Source organism: Globicephala melas, chromosome 13 (genome assembly GCF_963455315.2).
Source record: "Globicephala melas chromosome 13, mGloMel1.2, whole genome shotgun sequence".
In the NCBI taxonomy this organism is placed as follows: domain Eukaryota; kingdom Metazoa; phylum Chordata; class Mammalia; order Artiodactyla; family Delphinidae; genus Globicephala; species Globicephala melas.
This window is the reverse complement of record NC_083326.1, coordinates 63,390,247-63,410,144: the sequence shown is the minus strand read 5'-3', so window position 1 is coordinate 63,410,144 and position 19,898 is coordinate 63,390,247. Positions and strand designations below refer to the sequence as shown.

General features: G+C 63.5%; 2 protein-coding genes and 1 long non-coding RNA gene across 7 annotated transcripts in view; 2 read left to right on the top strand and 1 right to left on the bottom strand.

The window, feature by feature from the left end:
• The window catches only part of KLHL22 (kelch like family member 22), a 26,630-nt gene extending 21,717 nt beyond the window's left edge, over window positions 1–4,913 (top strand). For all 5 annotated transcript variants that reach the window (XM_030836359.2, XM_060283168.1, XM_030836358.3 and 2 more), the window contains exons 6-7: window positions 1,731–1,964; window positions 4,007–4,913. In XM_030836359.2, the coding sequence (XP_030692219.1) occupies window positions 1,731–1,964; window positions 4,007–4,372 (600 nt within the window). In that variant the 3' untranslated portion in view covers window positions 4,373–4,913. The remainder of the gene's footprint in view (window positions 1–1,730; window positions 1,965–4,006) is intronic.
• LOC115841941 (uncharacterized) lies at window positions 2,527–15,784 on the bottom strand. The gene is made up of 4 exons (XR_009558621.1): window positions 15,657–15,784; window positions 7,796–8,050; window positions 6,568–6,755; window positions 2,527–5,946 (listed from the first exon to the last, which is right to left on the bottom strand). It is a non-coding gene; the product is annotated as an uncharacterized lncRNA (long non-coding RNA).
• On the top strand, window positions 8,378–19,898 carry SCARF2 (scavenger receptor class F member 2). The gene is made up of 11 exons (XM_030836350.3): window positions 8,378–8,541; window positions 13,332–13,390; window positions 13,493–13,594; window positions 13,766–14,285; window positions 14,387–14,605; window positions 14,736–14,864; window positions 15,473–15,576; window positions 15,649–15,766; window positions 16,038–16,153; window positions 17,256–17,408; window positions 18,191–19,898. Exons 1-11 carry the CDS (start codon window positions 8,378–8,380, stop codon window positions 19,099–19,101), a joined length of 2,595 nt encoding a protein of 864 aa, XP_030692210.1. The 3' UTR covers window positions 19,102–19,898.

Sequence of the window (19,898 nt, the reverse complement as noted above, 5' to 3'; positions counted from 1 at the left end):
CTGGACGCCACAGCAGGGAGACTGTCGAGCGGCTGAAATGGCAAATGTGACAGTACTAGGTGCAGTTAACTTCCAACTGCCATGTGACCCAGCAGTCACCATCCTGGACGTTTACCCCAGAGAAACAAAAACTCTGAACACATACTTACAGCAGATTTATTGGTAATAGCCAGAAACTGGAGACCAGTCAGATGTCTTTCCATGGGCGAGAGGCTCACCAAACAGGCAGGTACACGGTGCAGAGCAGTCGCTTGGAGTCAGAGAGGAACTCTGGGTCTGCACATTGACGTGGGCGGCCTGTCACGGAGGTGACATACCACATGATCCCATTCAAGCCACACTCTGGAAGCGACAACGTGGGGAACAGGTGGTGGTTGCCAGGGACTGGAGGGTGGGGAGTGGATGTGACTGTAAAGAGGGAGACAGAAACGTCCTGAGTCTTGATGGAGCCGACGTCAGCACCCAGGCTGTGATGTTGTGCTGAGGCCCACAAGCTCTTCCCCCGGGGAGTCAGGGTGAAGGATGCGGGTGGTTGTATTTCTTACAATTACATGTGGATCTACACTTACCTCAAGATGAAAACTTTAGTTTAAAAAAAAACACCTCCCCAGATGCCCACCATTGGTGGGAGAAGACCTAGCCCCATGGTGTGTTTCCTGCCCACTGCTCTGTCCCCTGCCCTTTGCCCCATCCACCTCTCCAGCCCCTTGCTGTGCTACCCACAGCCTGGGTGTCAGTGACCGGCCCTGTAACACAGGCCCTGGGGCTTCCCGGTCCTGCAGGACATCTCTGCTGGCAGAGCACACGGGCACAGCAGGAGGCCCTTGTGGGCTGTGAGAGGGGGGCCTGGAGGCAGTGGGGCCGGCTGGGCAGAGAGGGTGTGCCTCCCGGGTGCAGTGGAAAGCAGGGGTGAGGTTGAGGACCAAAATCTAAAGTAGGGGGTGAGTTTTCTCCCATTACTGAAGACTGCTGTTTGTTTGATTTTGTACCTCACTTTTGTGCTCACCAGGTCATATCATTTGTTATTTGCAAACAAGCAGATTTTTTTTTAATTTTGATTTTTATTTATTTTTGGCTGCGTTGGGTCTTCGTTTCTGTGTGCAGCCTTTCTCTAGTTGAGGTGAGCTGGGGCTAGTCTTCATTGCAGTGTGTGGGCTTCTCATTGCAGTGGCTCCTCTTGTCGCGGAGCGCAGGCTCTAGGCGTGCAGGCTTCAGTTGTTGTGGCGTGTGGGTTCAGTAGTTGTGGCTCGCGGGCTCTAGAGCGCAGGCTCAGTAGTTGTGGTGCTCAGGCTTAGTTGCTCTGCGGCATGTGGGATCTTCCTGGACCACCTCAAACCCGTGTCCCCTGCATTGGCAGGCGGATTCTTAACCACTGTGCCCCCAGGGAAGCCCCAAACAAGCAGATATTGAAAGTGGAGTCAGGGGTGGGGGAAAGGTGGAGGCGACCAAGGGCCTCAGTGAAGACAAGGCTTTGATTTCCTTTGGGTCCCCGTGCAGCTGTCACCTTTAGGGGCAGGGGAAAGACAGAGATTCTGTTCTTACTCTTGTAGAAGCCCAGCGTCACCTCAGGGCCCTGAATCATCTTCCACTGGGAAGAGGTCGGGTGGGGGACAAGGATGGTGTGCCCAGCGAAGATCCAGTCAGACCGTGAGGAGGATGTCAGCAGGGCTGCACACACGCACGCGCACACACGTGCACACACGCACACCCCCGGTTCTCCCGGCCCACAGGTGTACGCCCACGCGGGTGCCACACTGGATGGGAAGATGTACATCACGTGCGGCCGCCGGGGCGAGGACTACCTGAAGGAGACCCACTGCTATGACCCGGGCAGCGACACCTGGCACACGCTGGCTGACGGGCCAGTGCGGCGGGCCTGGCATGGCATGGCCACCCTCCTGGACAAGCTGTACGTGGTCGGGGGCAGCAACAACGATGCGGGCTACAGGAGGGACGTGCACCAGGTGAGCGGCAGGGTGCCTACCTTCTGCTAGTCACCGATAAAAATTGCCGTGGGGGCAGGTTTCCCTTGTAACAGACTAATTTTTAGAGCAGTTTTAGGCTCACAGCCAAGTTGAGCAGGAAGATTTCCCGTGTGCCCCCGGCCCCCACACACCATGGCCTCCCCAGGCTCAGCATCCACCAGAGGGTGTCATTGTTATAACCGATGACCCTACACTGGCCCGGGGTCACTCCTGGTGATGCACATTCTGTGGGTTTAGACAGATGGCATGTATGCACCATTAGAGTATCACACGGAAGAGTTTCGCTTGTCTTTATTATTATTAAAAACTTTAATTACATAAAGTTAATGTAACCACATTGCAGAGCTTTGAAAAAATGGAGAAGGGTGAAGAAAAACTCCCATAACCTGGCCCTGTGCCACTAGCTTCAGCCCTCCTACCTGTGCATGGTTTCCACTTAATTGTCCTCAAAGAGCATCATCCCATTTGGTTTCTGGCTCAAGTTTGTTGTGGGCGTGTCTTCTAGTTTGATGACCACCCCACCCCCACCCCACCCAGTGGCTGTGCAGAATTCCACCAAACTGGTGACGTTTGGGTTGGTCAAGTTGTGGCTATTCCAGGTAACATTTCAAGTAATATTTGCTTTATAGAGCTTTTGGGTATTTTGGGGTATTTCCTGAGGTGAGAGCAGTGGTTCTCTTAAGTGTGGTCCCCGGGCCAGCAGCACCCACATCACATGAGAACTCATAAGAAATGCAGATTCTCTGGCCCCTCCCAGACCCACTGAGTTGGAAGTTCCTGGGTGGGATCCTCCAGTGTTGAGAACCATTGGGCTCTAGCGTTTTCGTTTTCTATTGCAGCCGGGACAAATCACCACAAATTTAGCCACTTAAATCAACACAAGTGTGTTACACGCCTGTGGCTCTTACCAGATGGCAATCCAGGGGTCTTTCCTTTGTGGGGCCTGGGGAGGATCCACATCCTCCTCACTTAGGGTGTCGGTGGAGTTCAGTTCCCTGTGGTTGTAGGACTCAGGTCCCGATTCCTTGGCTGCTGTGGCCTGAAGCCCTTCTTGGCTTCTAAAAGACTCCACGTCCCCCGGGTCAGGCCCCTTCCTCTTCTAAGCCAGCAGCGGCAGCTTCCCCTCCCTTTTCAGCCCCCACCAGACTTTCCCTTCTGTTTCCAAGGGCTTGTGTGACTAGGTGGGTCCCCCCGAAAATCCAGGATAACCTCCCATCTCCATGTCCCCACCCTAATGAGTCTGTAGGGTCCTTCTTGCCATGTAAAGTAATACAAGTCCCAGAGATCTGAGCACAGGCTCCTTTGAAGGCCATTCCTCCTCCTGCGGCTGGTGAACCGGAGGGGATCATCATTGAGTCAGAGGGTAGTGTCCGAGTGGCTCTTGATAATTTTGCACGTTGCTGTGCTGGCTGGTCAGACAGGTGCACAGCAGGACAGCTTCACCACGCCTCCACCAGCCCCGGGCTTGTGCCTTTTCTTCCCCAGTGGCTGCTGGTTAACAACTGACAATTTGTCCCTGATGTTTTATTTTGCATTTCTTGGATTACTGGTAGGCTGAACATTTTCCCATGTATTTGTTTACTGTTTGTAGTAATTTTGAAGAGAAAAGTTTTTTTTTTTTTTGGCTGCACTGCATGGCTTGTGGGATCTTAGTTCCCTGACCAGGGATCAAACCCAGGCCCCAGCAGTGAAAGCACTGAGTCCCAACCACTGGACTGCCAGGGATCCCCCAAGAGAATGTTGATGGTCATCATGAGTTAGCAAGCACCTGTTTCCTTATTTTATCTGCACCTCCCCCATTGCTGGGTGTGCATGGGGTCTGAGTCTTCAGCTTCAGTGGCGGAGGGGAGTGAGCTGGCACCCCCAGACCAACTGGAAGACACCCACATGCCTGGGGCCACAGGCTGGCTGAGGGGCCAGAGCGTCAGCCTGGCCCGAGCCCTTCCTCTGGGGGGTGCGTTTGCCCACAGCCCCACTGCATCCCTCAGCCTCATATGTGAGCCTAGGGTCTTGCCTTGCAGGTGGCCTGCTACAGCTGCAAGTCCGGGCAGTGGTCATCCGTCTGCCCGCTCCCAGCAGGGCACGGTGAGCCCGGAATCGCTGTGCTAGACAACAGGATCTACGTGCTGGGTGGCCGCTCGCACAACCGGGGCAGCCGCACTGGCTATGTGCACATCTATGACATGGAGAAGGACTGCTGGGAGGAGGGCCCACAGCTGGACAACTCCATCTCGGGCCTGGCGGCCTGCGTGCTCACCCTGCCGCGGTCCCTGCTCCTTGAGCCGCCCCGCGGGACGCCTGACCGCAGCCAGGCCGACCCGGACTTCGCCTCTGAGGTGATGAGTGTGTCTGACTGGGAGGAGTTCGACAACTCCAGTGAGGACTAGGGTCCCAGGCCAGGTCGGGGGTGCGGGGGGTGGTAGCTCCCAGCTTCCCCCACAGCACTTTGCCCTGGAGCACTTGACCCCAGGCTAGCAGTGGCCTTCCCTCCCGCCACCTCCCATCGGCAGGTATTTTTGGGGCCCTGCAGACCTGTGGCTGTGGATCACCCCACAGTGGGAAACCTTCGGGAAGGGCTCGGTCCCCTGAAGTTCACCGGGCTCTCTCCTCCTCAGCAGGGACGGGCTGTGCCACCACCAGCTGTCCTGGCCTCCCTGCTCCCTGGTTCTGGTTCCTACTGGGCCGAGAGGGCGCCCTTCTCCCAAGGGACCTGGGGACTGGCCCCTGGTGAGGGGGCCAGGGCACATCTTGTCCCTCTCGTCGGCAGGGAGGGGGCGTGCTGAGCCCATCGCCTGCCTAGCAGCTCCCAGGGCCGGAGGGGGAGAGAGATCCATCAGGTTGCCTGAGGCTGATTCTGTGATAAAATGATGCCCTCTAGCTGGGCTTTTCGGCCCCCATGTTGTTGATAAATGAAATAAATCATCTTACACGAGGTGTGCATTGCTTTCCTTTGGCCATGGCCTCACTTCCTTTCACAGCCTGTCCAAGGCTGCAGCCCTGGAAGCTTGATTTCTGGGGGGCAGAGCTGTTGGGGGCGATGGGAGGCCGAGAGCCCACCCCCAGGCTAGAAGGGTGTCACCAGGACGCCCGCCGCAGTCTGGTGACAGCTGGTTGCCCACCCACTTGAGCATTTTCCCTGGTGAGGACCTCTTCTCTGAACTTTAGTCCAATCCCAGGTGGCCATCTCAGCCCCAAGTAAAGCCTAGCACCTAGGGAGGGAGTGGGAGATGCCCACCTCCTGCATCTGAGCATGTACGGGGAGGGGGCGCTGCATTTCCTCCAAGTGAGTCTCCAGGGCCATGCTCCAGCAGGTGGGACCTGTGGGCAGGCAGGGCTTCCAGCACCAACCTCACTTCTGCACAGCCCAGCCTCCATCTGAACACCCCCCCTCCTTTGGGGTCCTCATACCACACCCCCTGCAGACCCCTAGGCCCGGGCATGGATCTGGAAAAACCCCCAGTGCTCTGTTCTCTGTTCTTTCCCGGCCACCTGGGACAGCTGGGTCTTTGTCCCTGTGCCTTGCCTAGAGCCTGCTGCCCTGGCGCCCTGCCATGGAAGAGGGGGGCAGAGGGACGGTGTGTGCTCCTTGGTGGGAGGAAGGGCATGGGGGGTGCAGGCAGCCAGCTGCTCTGGACTCCTTTGGGGGTACCCTAAAGATGGGTGTGGGGGCGAGGCAGTCGCGGTGTGTGTGACTGCTGTCTTGGGGCCCAGGTACCTCTGAGGAAACGTGCCCTACTCCCTAAGCCCACGTGACATCATGCACTTACTTTTCAGGTGGCAAGCCCAGGGTTGACTCTGATGGTCGCTTCCAGTGGGACAGGATGGCCACTTCTCCAGTGTCATCCTCCTGCTCCCAAGGGTGAGGTGTGGGAATGTGAGTTTGGAGTAGGAACCCAGCACTTCCTGTCTCTGCCAGCACCTCGCAGGCCAGGGCTGCAGTCCCTGCAGACCCCAGAGGTTCCTGGGAAGGAGAGCCAGAAATGTCTGCCTCCGCCCCCAAAATGTGTCCGAGGTTGCCAGTGCTATCTCCCCACCCAGACACCAAGGCACAGCTTTTGCAAGAGACCTCTGGTCTGCAGTGGAGGCGGGGAAAGGTCTGTGAGGCCCCACAGGGCATGGGGTGGGGTAGACACGAGCCCTGGAAGGGATCCTGAGAGCTGGGCAGCAGCCTAGCCCTGCCACTGTTCGGTCTAGCATTCACCCACCGCTAGCAGCCCACCAGCTCCTGCCCCTGGGCCCAGGCAGCCAGCTTGCCAGCTTGGCAGGCTTTCAGGCCCTGCATTCAAGCCTTTGCTTCACTCGTGGCTCATCCCTTTCTGTCTGCAAAATCCTCACCCTTCAAAGTTGGCCTCCCCCAGGAAGTCATCCCAGTCAGAACCGGTCGGCCCAGGCTCCTGGCTCCCACGGTCTGCATGCTGGTCAGTCATATGGGTGCCTATGAACCCCCAGCTTCCTCAGCCTGGTATTCACCTGGCACAGGCTGGGCAGACAGACGATCGTCCACTCCACCTGCATTCAGTCTCCTGATGGAGATGTGGTGGTTGGTACAGACGTGGGCCCTGCCCTCAACACCTGAACTCACCATCAAGTGCAAGGTGGCTGCGACAGGACACAGGCGGGGGGCTGTGGGTCTGAGACGAGGCTGGTGACGGTCCTGTCCTGCGGGCACCAGACACAGGTGGTACACGGATGGGGTGGGTAGAGATTTGTGACATTCAGGCATTCAGGTGTTGCCCCCACAGAGGTGGGGTTGTGGGGCGGGAAGCAGCCCTGGGGAGAGATGAGGGAGTTTGAGATGCCTGTCCATGAACCCAGTCTAGCTAGGGCGATGCCTCTAAAGTCAGGAGCTGGGCAGACAGTGCAGCCACACAGACCTCTGCTGGCCTCCATTGCTGGCAGCCAACGGGGGTTCCATGGGAGGGGCCCGGGCACTGCTGAATTCAGGGCCATGGCCAGGCAGAGCTGCCCAGAAGTGGTTGGCCTTTTTACTTGTCCCAGAGAAGTGTTTGCATTCATGACCACATGGGTGCAACTTCCCTGCCACCCTCCCCAGCTGTGCCTCCGTCCTGCACCAGAATGGCTCAGGGAAGGGCCCTAACCTCCGAAGCTCCCTCCCATCCCGACTTCTGCCAGCCTGGTGATGCCCACAGCCTTGGGCCTTTCAGTGGCCCTTATTCCAGGCCCCCTCCGCCAGCCCCACCCTTGCAGATGGGGCCCCCGCATAACTGAGGCAGGACGCCACCTCCCCTCCTCAGCAGCTGCCCTCTCCCTGCCCAGGCCCTTCCACCAACTCTCAGGTCCTCAAAAGCCCAGCTCATCTTTTCGGGGACCTGTCTGCCCCCCTTTCTGTTCCATCCCCAGCCCTGCCCGTCCTGCCCACCCCATGGGCCTGGGGTTGGGTCTGACCCCTCTGTTTCCTGGGCCCAGGGTTCCTCTTCCTCCTGGTCCCCCTAGGCCCTCCTCACCCCCTTTCTCTGCTGCCCCTGCGCTGCTCTGTGCTGTCACCCCACCCCTCCCGAGGCAGGAGCTCCCACGACTCCAGCCCTGACTCCACCTTCTGGACTTTCTCCTTGGTGACTAGCGGCCTCCAGCCCATCGTCACACCTTGACAGGGGCTGCAGGCAGGGTCTCAGTCCTGGAGCTGTCCCCCCACCACCACCATACCGCCTCCCTCAGCCTCCGACACCTGCCTTTACCTCCATATTCTCTCAGAGCCCGCGCGGAGCCATTCTGCTCCCAACATCTCTCCAGTCTGTTTCTATGGGGGCCCCTTCACCCAGGCCTCTCTGGTCCAGACCGAGTCTACTCACAGGCAGGCCTCAAGCATCCGGCTCCGCCGTCGCTGCAGGCTTTGATTGCGCCCGGCGCTCGGGAGGCGCTGACCGCACAGCCGGACATAGAAGGGCCTCACGGGGGGAGCAGAAGCCGGCTTGCAGCCTTGACCTGGAGGTTCCGAGGCGCCGCTGGCCAGAGGGCTTTCGTGCGTCGCGCCTGGTCCCCACCCGCTTCCCGCCCCGGGCCTGGCCTCGCCGGGAGCGCGCAGGGGCCGCTTCTCTGTTGGGTGTCTGGGGAAGGGAGGGAAAGGCAAGGCGACCGGTGATTCCTCCGGAGGGCCCCTTCCAAGTTCGCCCCCAAGTTTGCGCGCGGCCGCGTGGGGGCGGGGGCCGCGCGGAGGGGCGGTGGCGCGGCCGGAGGGTGGGGTCTGGCGCGCGGGGCGGGCGCTGCCGCCTGGCCGGCCGCGGCTGGCCCTGGATCAGGGAGCCGATGTGGAATTTCCTGCCCGGCCCGGCGCCCCTCCTGCCGCCCCCCGCCCGGCCGCGCACTCCGCTTCCGGCCGCTCTCGCTGCGGCCGCACCCGCGCCCGCGCCCGCCCCGCGCCTGCCCCGCGCCGCATGGAGGGCGCAGGGCCCCGGGGGGCCGGGCCGGCGCGGCGCCGGGGAGCCGGGGGGCCGCCGCCGCCGCTGCCGCCGCTGCTGCTGCTGCTCTGGCTGCTACCCGGCCCCGCGGCGCCCCAGGAGCTGAGCCCGCGCGGCCGCAACGTGTGCCGCGCGCCCGGGTAGGAGCCGGCCGGGCTGGGGGAGGGGGCCGGAGGGACACCCGGGGCCGGGGGGAGGGGGCGCCCAGGACCTCCCTGAGCCAAACGCGCGGGCCCCTCGGGCCGCCCTCGCTGACCCCGGCTCCGCTCCAGGCCGAGCCCGGGCGCCGGGCCACGACGGTGCGTCCGAGGATACCCTGGGCGAGAAGCGGCCGAGGGTAGAGCGGAGGGCAGCGGACGCCCAGAGGGCTGACACACGGGGTTCGAGATTTCAGACCCAGGAAAAGGGACCCTTGGGCCGGATTGTGAAGGCCGTAAGAAGACGGGAAGCTCATTCCAAGCCCATGGCATGGCATGTGCAAGGGCCCAGACACACGAGTGTGGCTCGAGCCGTGATGGAGGGAGGGTGAGCGTCCAGGAGAGATGGAGCGAGGCTCCTGAGAAGAGGGAGCCGCGGAGGTCTTGAGGCAGGCGAGTCGGAAGGACAGATTTGTGTCCTAGAAAGAGCGGGCGCGGGTGGGAAGAGGGTGGTTATGGAGGTGGGCGTCGAGGAGCCTGAGCTCAGAGTGGCCCAGAAGCGGGAATAGAGAGACAATGACGTGCGCCGGCATCGGGAGGATGGGGGACTCCCGGGTGGGGATACGGGGTGCAGAGGGGCGGCGCAGAGGTGGGCGCCACGAGGAGCCGGGCTGGGGAAGCCAGTGTGGGACAGGAGGGGACAGGCTCTGCCGGAGGGCGCCGGGCTCAGGACCTTGCGCGGAGGTCGAAGAGCGCAAGCCAGGACCCAGGAGTGGGCGCAGGAGTCGGAGGACCCGGTCGGTCTGTCAGAGGCCACTGCGAGGTCAAGGGCATCTCCGCGCGGGGGCGAGGAGCCGGCGTGAGGGGGTGCCTTGGCGCGGGCCGGGGGCGCCAGGCAGGCGGGAAGCTGGAGAAGCATCACGGGCTCCTGGCGGGTGCGGTGGGGGCGCCCTGGGCCGCAGGGCCCAGGGAGGCCGCGTCCGGGGGCAGGCGGTCGCGGCAGACAAGGGGCTGTGAGGGGCCGCGCGGGGTTTCCGAGCTCGGATCCCGAGGCGCGCAGACCCCTCCCCGCTGCGAGCCCCGCCTCTGGGGCGGGGGCCGGCCTGGCCCGCCATCTGCTTCACATCGACGCCGCCGCCGCCGCCTCCCGGGCCTCCCGGGCCTCCCCGGCCCCAGGAATGCAGCGGCTGTGGCGGGCGGGGCCGCCTGGGGAGTGGGAGGGCGCGATCGTCGCCGGCCCTGTCCCTCCGCCTCGGCTCTCCTTCCCTGTGGGGGTCCGTGCCGGGGGTGGGGGGGTGGGGGGATCCGATGGCAGGCCAGAGCTGTCCGGAGCCTCCTCCACTCCCCCTCTCCCCGAGATGTTCCATCAGGCGGCCTGTTCCAGTAGCCAAGAGCCTGGGTTGGGTTTCAGATCCTGGTGCCACCTCTCCCCATCTGAGTGGCCCCGGGCACAACGCTTAACCTTTCTGGGCCAGTCCATACTCCTGTCCAGTGGGGGTGGTGGTGGTAGAGGAGGGATGACTGTGATCCTGTGTGGAGCTGGTTAATGGGAAAGACGGCACTCCCCCATCCCCCCCAGGGTCTGGACCATCTCTTCATTACCTTCCCAAGGCTGGGCCTTGCCAGGTTCCCATTAGCGTTCCCTCCCTCCGGAGGCAGGAGGACTAGGGCAGGGAGCAGCTCTCAGTCAGTAAAATCCCATACACTTAATGTGTGCAGGCCTGTTGTTGGTGCAGGGATACAGCTGTCCTGTGTGGAGGAGATTTACAGCAAATCATCTGACATCTGGCAAGGGCTGGGGAGGAGGTGTTCAGTTGGGGAGACCCAGTGGGAAGTGATGAGTGAGAGAGGCCTGTGGGAGAGGAGGCAGAGCAGGGTGGCATCTGGGGCAGGGCCCTGAGTGCAGAGGGCCTGTTGGAAGCACAGGAAGGAGCCCTGGGGGCTGGGACAGGGATGGTGGAGGAGAGGCCACAGGGCGATGGGAACCCCCGTGGGCTTTGCACAGAAGAGGGGCAGGATGTGACCTGGGTTGGCTGTCAGGTGGCAGATGAACTGGGGCAGGAGGGCAGAAGGTGGGAGAGAACCAGGGAGGGTGAGGGTGGCTCTCACAAGGCTGGGCGGGGGACAAGTGGCCTGTCCCATCCTAGATCCAGTTTGGAAGGTAGAGCTGGCGTGTTACTCAGTTGATCCACTCTGGGAGAGAGCAGAGTCCCCTTCCAGCCTCCCAGCCTGGAAGGACAGTCTTTACCCTGAGATGGAGAAGACTCGGGGTGGGAGGGGCTAGTGGGGAGGAGGGCCCCCCTCGAGGCCTCCGAGGCATTGTCAGTGTCTGGATGGGACCTAGGGAGCTTCCCCAGGGAGCTAGAGTGAACAGAGCAGGGGAGGGAGGCGGGGGGTGGGGCAGAAACCAGGGGAGGGGTGCCCAGGGGGGAAGGAGGAGAGTGGGGCAGGCATGGAGTCCCAGGGGGCGTGGAGGCAGAGGAGCTTCCTGTCTGGACTGGGGAGAGAATGGGACAGACACTGGCACAGTGAGCAGGCAGTGCTCTTGGGGAGCTTTGCCGAGGTGGCTTGGGCAGGTTCAAGATGAAGGTTTAAATCACCGCAGCTTCATTTGCAGTAACAGTGATCTATGGGGGGGCAGCCTGCAGCACAGCCTGCTTGCTGAGGGGCCTGGATTGACACCCCAGGGTCCTTCCCTAGTGTAGGAGCTACCCCTGCACTGGGCCATCTTTCTTGTCATCTCACTTTCATAAGATCTGAGAAAATGGGCCTGCCAACCTAGCCCAGCCTTTTCTGCCAGCCCGTCCCAGAAGGAAAAGTCCCACAGACTCATCCTCCACGTGGGCTCTGTCCTGCCGGGGAGCAGGGTTGTTAGCTCTGTTGGGTGGGGCCTGGGCACCAGCCATGCTGGGAGGACCAGGTGAACTCAGGGACTTCCTAGAGCCTGCTCAGCATGGGCTGGAGCTCACAGCACAGCCTCGGCTGAGCTCATAGTTTGTGCTGGACACATCTTGACTCTCTTAATCCTCCTGCCAAACCTATGGGCCCCATTCTACAGATTTAGCAGCTGGAGCTCAGAGAGGTAAAGTTCTGTGCCCAAGGTCACACAGCAAGTGGCAGACCCAGTCATCCAATCCAGCTTAGTGTGGCCCTAAAACCAGGCTCCCAACCTGATTACAGAGCCATGCAGCCAGGTCGTCCAGGATGGAAGGTGGTCAGTGTTCCTGGGCCATCCCAGCAGGCCATCTGGTGAGGCTGCCTGCAGGAGGGACCTCTACAGAGGCTCTCCATCTGGAGACCTGGGTTCATACTGGCAGAAGAGGCAGGAGGGTGATGGGCCCTCGGACCTGGGTCTCCCTACAGATGGCCATCTCGGAGCTGGGTGGGTGGGGACAATGGGGGCCAGAAAATCCAGGCCTGCTTAGAGTTCCTGTCTCTGGTTTCCAGTTTTATTTGTGGAAAATAAGGTGGCCCATTCCTTGAAGTTTGGGGTTTTATGGATCCTGTTCCCCAGGTCCCATATTTTTGGCCCAAAGGAGAATCCAGCCCTTTCTGGGAGAGGGGGCTCCCTTGGAGTCCGGGGGCCCCATCCAGGGTGCGGTGATCATTTCGAGCTGGGAACGGTTGGAGGGCATCTTCTGAGGGGTGTGATATGGGGCAGCTGCAGCCTTTCCCTTCTCAGGCCATCCCACCCCCACCCCAGGGTGCTCAGGCCCCTCCCACCTCCTCCCATCACCATATCCCGGTTCTAGATTCACATCCTTCCCAAGAGGCCCTCTCCTTTTCTCTGAAGTGTGAATGGTGGCTATGTGCCTTTAGCATTTGGCTGAAGTTCTAGGTCTGATGGGACCCTGCAGAACTGCAGCCTGAGTGTCTGTTCCTTCTCAGCCTCCTTTGCCCCACAGTGTGGGCACACCCCACCTCAGCCCTCATGGCCCTCACCAGTGGCCATGGCTTCACTTGGGCAGGGCCTCCAAACCTTTGTGCCTACACACCCCATAAGCCCAGGCCTTGGGAGGCTGCACCACCCTGATATGGGACACATAAATTTTTTACCTCCTACTGTACCTTGTAAAGCCAAATAAAATTAAACAAGATTTTATGAAAGTTCACGGAGAGGACATTCTAACGTTGCCTTCCTCCAGCCCAAGTCTCGCCCTGGTGCTCTGCAGCCCTCAGTTTTACTTTCCTTACTCAGATGGAGGACTCCCTGGGTGTACCTTGCCCCTCTCCAAGTGGACACCTCGCTGTGTCCACCACACTCAGAGACAACCCATCTGCCTTGGTGCTCCAGTTGGGCATCCAGATGTGCCCACCCGGCCCAGCTAGTCCTGGCACTGCCCAGGTCACGTCATATCTGGATCCCTGACACCCATCTGGCCAGAACCCCACCCCCAGGGATGCCCTAGACCTCCATGTCTGAGCAGGTCCTGGAGGCCCAGGGACCTTTGCCCCACCCCCACCTCACTGCTGCCCCTCCTGGGACATGTGGGGTCTCTTCTCTGGCCTAGTGGATGGGGGAAGAGGGCACAGATCAGGAGGAGTGGCGAGACCCCTTGTAGAGGGAACTGGGAAGTTCTTGGAGATGGTCTGCCATCTGCCGCCTCCCAGTGTCCGCTCTAGAGGGCTGGAATTTGTGTCTTATTCGCTTCGAGTCTCCCAAACCTACAGCAGTGCCGGGCACACATGAGGGCCTTTATAACCACCTCCCTAGGGCAGGGTGGAGGTTACTGGGGGACCCAGCGAGGACTAGGAGTGGGTCCCGAGCTCAGGCGCCCTCTCTCTGCCTGCAGCTCCCAGGAGCTCACTTGCTGCGCCGGCTGGAGGCAGCAGGGGGACGAGTGTGGGATCGGTGAGTAGGGCACCCTGGGACTTGGGCAGGGGGCGGGGTCACGGAGAGGAGGGATAGTGTGGGGGCTGAACTCGGGACAACTTGGGCGCGTCTCGTCCGCAGCTGTGTGCGAAGGCAACTCCACGTGCTCGGAGAACGAGGTGTGCGTGCGGCCGGGCGAGTGCCGCTGCCGCCATGGCTACTTCGGTGCCAACTGCGACACCAGTGAGCGAGGATTGTGGCGGGCGGGGCAGTGGGGCAGGATCCCAGAGATGGGCGGGGCCTGAGTCGGGAGTGGGTCCCCGGGGGCGGGGGGCTGGACGCGGGCAGGTTCGGGCTGGGTCTGGGCCCCGTCGCGAGCACCTGGGCTTCCCACCCTCTCCGCTCGCTCTGCAGAGTGCCCGCGCCAGTTCTGGGGTCCCGACTGCAAGGAGCTGTGTGTCTGCCACCCACACGGGCAGTGCGAGGACGTGACGGGCCAGTGTACATGTCATGCGCGGCGCTGGGGCGCACGCTGCGAGCATGCGTGCCAATGCCAGCACGGCGCGTGCCACCCGCGGAGCGGCGCGTGTCGCTGCGAGCCTGGCTGGTGGGGCCCACAGTGCGCCAGCGCGTGCTACTGTAGCGCCACGTCGCGCTGCGACCCACAGACGGGCGCGTGCCTCTGCCACGCAGGCTGGTGGGGCCGCAGCTGCAACAACCAGTGTGCCTGCAACACGTCGCCGTGCGAGCAACAGAGCGGCCGCTGCCAGTGCCGCGAGCGCACGTTCGGCGCGCGCTGCGAGCGCTATTGCCAGTGCTTCCGCGGCCGCTGCCATCCGGTGGACGGCACGTGCGCGTGCGAGCCCGGTTACCGGGGCAAGTACTGCCGCGAGCCTTGCCCTGCCGGCTTCTACGGCCTGGGCTGCCGCCGCCGGTAAGCGCGGGCCCCGGCCGGGGAGGGAGAGGAGGGGCAGGCGCCGAGGGAGCCGGGGTGAGGCGGCCGGGACCCCGCCTAGCCTCCTGCCCCTTCCCCAGATGCGGCCAGTGCAAGGGCCAGCAGCCATGCACGGTGGCCGAGGGCCGTTGCCTGACGTGCGAGCCCGGCTGGAACGGCACCAAGTGCGACCAGCCGTGCGCCACCGGTTTCTACGGCGAGGGCTGCGGCCATCGCTGCCCGCCGTGTCGCGACGGGCACGCCTGCAACCACGTCACCGGCAAGTGCACGCGCTGCAACGCGGGCTGGATCGGTGACCGGTGAGCAACCCGTGTCCGCCTCAGACACACAGCCCCCAGCCGGCCTCCCCCGATTGCCCTCCACGGAGGGCTCTGTGGGCTTAAGGGTCGTTTGCCTGTTTCCGCTGACGCCTCCTCCCCGCGTTCCGAGGTGTGAGACCAAGTGCAGCAATGGCACCTACGGCGAGGACTGCGCGTTCGTGTGCGCCGACTGCGGCAGCGGCCACTGCGACTTCCAGTCGGGACGTTGCCTGTGCAGCCCGGGCGTCCACGGGCCCCAGTGAGTGCCCGGGGACCCAAGGGGTTTGAGGGGTCTGTATCCGGCACTGGGCTCCAGCCAGACCCCAGGTGCTGCTGCGTTGGCCGACCAGGCGGGACCCAGGCTTGGCCCCTCAGCCTTGGCCCCCATACTTCAGCTAGGGAGAGACAACAGGCTCTTTGGGGCAGCTTCCTGCCCTGGGTGGAGCCAGCTCTCGAGCGGGATCTAGCAACCAGGTCAGCCTGTGGCCAGTGGGTTCCTTGAGGGCTGCAGGGCTGAGGTGACCCGGAGATGATGTGGAATGAGCAGGGACCTCCACGTACAGCCAAGGGTCTCGTCTGGCAGCCCCTTTTCCCCCCACAGAAGAGTCAGCCCCAGCAATGGGCACTGCGGCCAGTGTCCACGGCCCGTCCCCTAGACTCCGTCCCACTGGAGTGCACACATTTGTTTCCAAAACATTGATCGCTCAGGGTGTGCTGGAGGTGGGGGTGGGCTGCAGTCCCTAGAGAATGGAGAACCCGGGGCCGGGCCGGGGCTGGCTGGCCGCGGGGGCGAGGGCGGGAGGCGTAACCGAGGGCCGCTTGGCTCTCCCAGACCCCACGCCCCTCCCTGACCTCGCGCCCCCGCAGCTGTAACCTGACTTGCCCGCCCGGGCTCCACGGCGTGGACTGCGCCCAGGCCTGCAGCTGCCACGAGGACTCGTGCGACCCGGTCACCGGTGCCTGCCGCCTGGGTGAGTGGGTGAGGGCGACCCGGCGGGGGCGCGGGGGCTGCCGGCACCTCGCTGACCCTGTGACCCCCACAGAGACCAACCAGCGAAAGGGTGTGATGGGTGCGGGCGCGCTGCTCGCCCTGCTCCTCGGCCTGCTGCTCTCGCTGCTCGGCTGCTGCTGCGCCTGCCGCGGCAAGGACCCCGCGCGCGGGTGAGGCTTCCAGCTCCCTCCCTTCCCCGGTTCCGGCCGTGCGGGGACTGCAGCGCGGCGCGCCGTTCCCGGCCCCGCCCTGGGGGGCCCCACCCTTCGTTAGCTCAGGCCCCGCCCTCCTTGAGGTTCTGCTCCCTTGGGCCTCTCCCGGCCTTAGGCCCCGCCCCTCCGCTCAGGCCTCTCCCTCCCTGTGGGTGGGCTCCCACGGGCTCGCCCCGCCCCTCTGGAACAGGCACGGCCCCGCCCCTTCGCTCAGCCCCCGCCCCCGCAGGGAGCTCTCGCTTGGGAGGAAGAAGGCGCCGCAGCGCCTATGCGGGCGCTTCAGCCGCATCAGCATGAAGTTGCCCCGGATCCCTCTCCGCAGGCAGAAGCTGCCCAAGGTCGTAGGTAAGGATGACGTAGGTAAGGAGTCTCCGGGGAACACCCCCCGACGCAGGAGGCTGCTGGGAAATGGGTGTGACGGGGTCGGTGTAGGAACTGCGGGGCCTTGAGTGTCGATGTGGGGGCGTGGGGAGGTGCGACCAGGGGGAGGAAAGAAGGATTGCGGATGCAGGGGAGCCCTGGAGGAAGGCAGGGGTCCTACGTGTGCGGGCAGGTGTGGGCCCTGTCTCGGTGACTGTGAGTAACTGCATGTGTGGTGTGGTGGGGCAGTGTGGACTGGACATCCGCGGCCGGTAGGCCCCCGCAGTCTGCGGGAGTGAGTACACTGTCGGTCCTGATGCGAGCTGCAGGTGGACGCGGGCACCTGTGAGTGGGAATGCCCTGCCACAGGAAGACCCGCCCCCGGCCCGGATCCCCAGCTGTGCCCTGGGTCTTTCCTGGAAAGTGGGCAGGCTGGTCCCTCGGCCCCCACCCTACCTCAGGACGGGGCTGGGTGCGGGGCGATGCTGCTTCTCTCCTTCTGCCTGCACTGACTCACACCGGGGTGGAGTCTCTCTGCGTCTTTCCCACTTGTTTCCAAAGATGAGGGGGATGGGGAGATGAAGTCTCCTGGGAGGTAAAGATGCAGACAGCTGAGAAAACCCCTGGGCCCACTCAGCAGAGTGGGATTTATGGGCACAGATGTGGGGGCTGGAACCCACATCCCATTTGTGAGAGGGGGACGGGCTGGCCAGCCTCTGGGATTCCCCCGTTGTGGGGTCTATGTCTGTGGAGGCCGTGCCTAGGGGTGCAGCCTGCTGAGACGGCTGAGGCAAAGGGTGGCTTCACCACTGCACATTTGCATTCAAAAACTGCTGCAAGACAGGGTCTGAAGCGTGGCTTGGAGGCCCTGATGGGCTCTCCCAGCCAGGTGCTCTCTTTTCCCAACTTTCGGCCCGACCTCACTCAGCTCCCTGGCCGTACACTAGCCTGTTGAATTGCCTGTCCCACCCACTATCTTGGGGTAGGGCTGGCTTGGGTCCCTCCATCATTTGTGGCAGGAGGGCTGGCGAGGGCACTGGCTGGGGCAGGCGGGGCCCCTGGCAGCTATGCCTCCCTCCTTCCCCAGTGGCCCATCACGACCTGGATAACACGCTCAACTGCAGCTTCCTGGAGCCACCCTCGGGGCTGGAGCAGCCCTCGCCATCATGGTCTTCCCGGGCCTCCTTCTCCTCCTTTGACACCACGGATGAAGGCCCCGTATACTGTGTACCCCACGAGGGTGAGTGCCCCTCTGCTTGGGGTGAGGACCCCTCTCGCTCTGACCCAGTGAAAGGTTCCAGCTGAAATTTCTGTGCTCTAAGAGACAGGCAGCATGGGGAGGAAGGGCTAGTGATGCTGTTAACTGGGGGGTGGATACACAGTTGAGGTTGCAGAGTGGGCTTCTTTGCTGCCCAGCACCAGACTGGGGTAGGGTCTGGGGAGGTAGCCACAGCCCAGGTTCACTTCTGGGGAGACCAGGCAGAGAAAATTCCGGGCCTGGGGAGGAGGTGGCAGAGGAGACAGGAAATGGGGTTTGCAGGATATGGGGACACACTTTCACCTGAAGCCTTGGCTCACAAACATCAAGAAGCAGCCTGAATAGCTGGGCTTCTGGCCTCTCTCTTCCCCAGACCACCCCCGTGAATGACTTTGGGCAGGTGACTAACCTCTGAGCCTTAGAAGGCCTTTCTCTTAAAGAAGGACTATGAATCGAGGGTCAAATGTGGTGATGGTGGCCCCCCAGGCTGGGGATGTGGTGGGGGAGGGGTGCGAGTCCAGGCCGAGTTGGGGCTGCAACCCAGGAATTAGCCCCACTACCCCAGCCCTCCACCTCCGGGGCTCTGAGCTAAGTTTGTGGTCAGTGCAGTGAATGTGCCAGGCATGTCTGGATGCCACGGCGACTGAGCGCCAGCTGGGGCGGGAAGAGGAGGGGAGGCAGGGCGCCAGCGAGGGTTTGCTCTTGGAGGCTGGGGGGCCAAGCTCTTTCCGGAGGAGGTGACCGCCCCGCTCGTCCCTTGTCAGAGGCGGCAACCGAGAGCCGGGACGCGGAGGTCCCCATCGCCCCAGCCACTGCCCCTAACGAGGCGCTGGCTTCGTCCCCTGCACCGGTGACTACGCCCGCGGAGGAGGCCACGCCCCTCCGCGCGTCCTCCGACAGCGAGCGGTCAGCGTCGAGCGGGGACGGGCCTGGCGGGGCGCTGTATGCGCGTGTGGCCCGGCGTGAGGCCCGGCCGGCCCGGGTCCGGGGCGAGGCCCGAGGCCTGTCGCTTTCGCCATCGCCCGAGCGCAGGAAGCCACCGCCGCCCGACCCCGCCACCAAGCCCAAGGTGTCCTGGATCCACGGCAAGCACGGTGCCGCCGCCGCGCGTGCGCCGTCGCCGCCACCCGCGGGCCCCGAGGCCGCTCCCAGCCCCAGCAAGAGGAAACGGACGCCCAGCGACACATCGGCGCGGCCGGACGAGCCCTGCAACCCTAGGGCCCGCGACCCGACGCCGCGACCCCCGGGGCTGGCAGAGGAGGGGCCGGCCCTCGCCGCACCCTCGCCGCCCCGGGCTCGAGCGCGGGGCCGTGGCCCTGGCCTCTCAGAGCCCACGGACGCTGGCGGTCCCCCGCGCAGCGCACCTGAGGCCGCCTCCATGCTGGCCGCCGAGCTGCGCGACAAGACTCGCAGCCTGGGCCGCGCCGAGGGGGCCGTGGGCACGCAGGGCCCCCGAGAGAAGCCGGCGCCGCCGCAGAAGGCCAAGCGCTCGGTGCCTCCCGCCTCGCCGGTCCGCGCGCCCCCCGCGCCCGAGGCCCCAGGGCCCGAGAAGGCGGCAGCGGGCGCGCCCGGATCCGACACCCCCCGAAAGAAGACCCCCATCCAGAAGCCGCCTCGTAAGAAGAGCCGGGAGGTGGCGGGCGAGCCGGCCCGAGCGGGCGCGCCCACCCTGTAGTAGGTCGGCCCCGCCGTGCCTGCAGCTCCTCGGCTTAGCAGCGCTGCTTGTCACCCCGCGTCCCGTGCGCGCCCGGCGTCTCCCGCGGGGGCCCCAGCCCAGAGCAGCCTGGCGGGAGGCTGCGTCTCACTGGCTCAGGCCCAACGGCCCTCCTGGATGGGGTCCCGCGCTCGGGCAGGAAGCCCCATCCCAGTGGCTAAGGCCTGACAGACGCTTTGCTGGCCCCTCCCTTCCCATGGCCTGCCTGTGGAGGGCTCCCACCAGCCCGGGTCTCAAAGGCCAAGGGCAGGAGGGCTCTGCCTAAAGAACACCTCTTACTGGCCAAGAGTGCCTTGGCTGGGTCACCTTCTCACTGGCTGAGGCCAGAAGCACTTCCACCCTGGCAGTCTCTCTCTGGCCAGGGCCTGGCGCCTCTGGCTGGAGGTTCCCTTCTGTGACCCTAGCCAGAGGCTACTTCCACTGGCCGAGCCCCAGGGCATCTGGTTGACCGGAGCCTGGGGAGGAGGGCTGGTCTCTGCTCCTCAGGAGGCTTGGCTGTCTCCCCACCCACCCCAGCCCCACCCACGCTCTCCCAGCCCCAGCCTCCCCAGCCCTGGCCCCTCTGCTGTCGAGCTGGTTTTGATGGCCTCCCACCACCCCACATGCCTGGGAATCCGAGGGGCAACTCCAGTGGCCTGTGGAGATGTATTTATAGGCCCCCGGCAGGGCTGCTCCCACCCCATCCGGGTGCCCCAGGATGGGCTCCTCCCGGCAGGGGCTTGGCCAAAGCTTTCTTAATAAAGTGCCTTTTTTCTCCC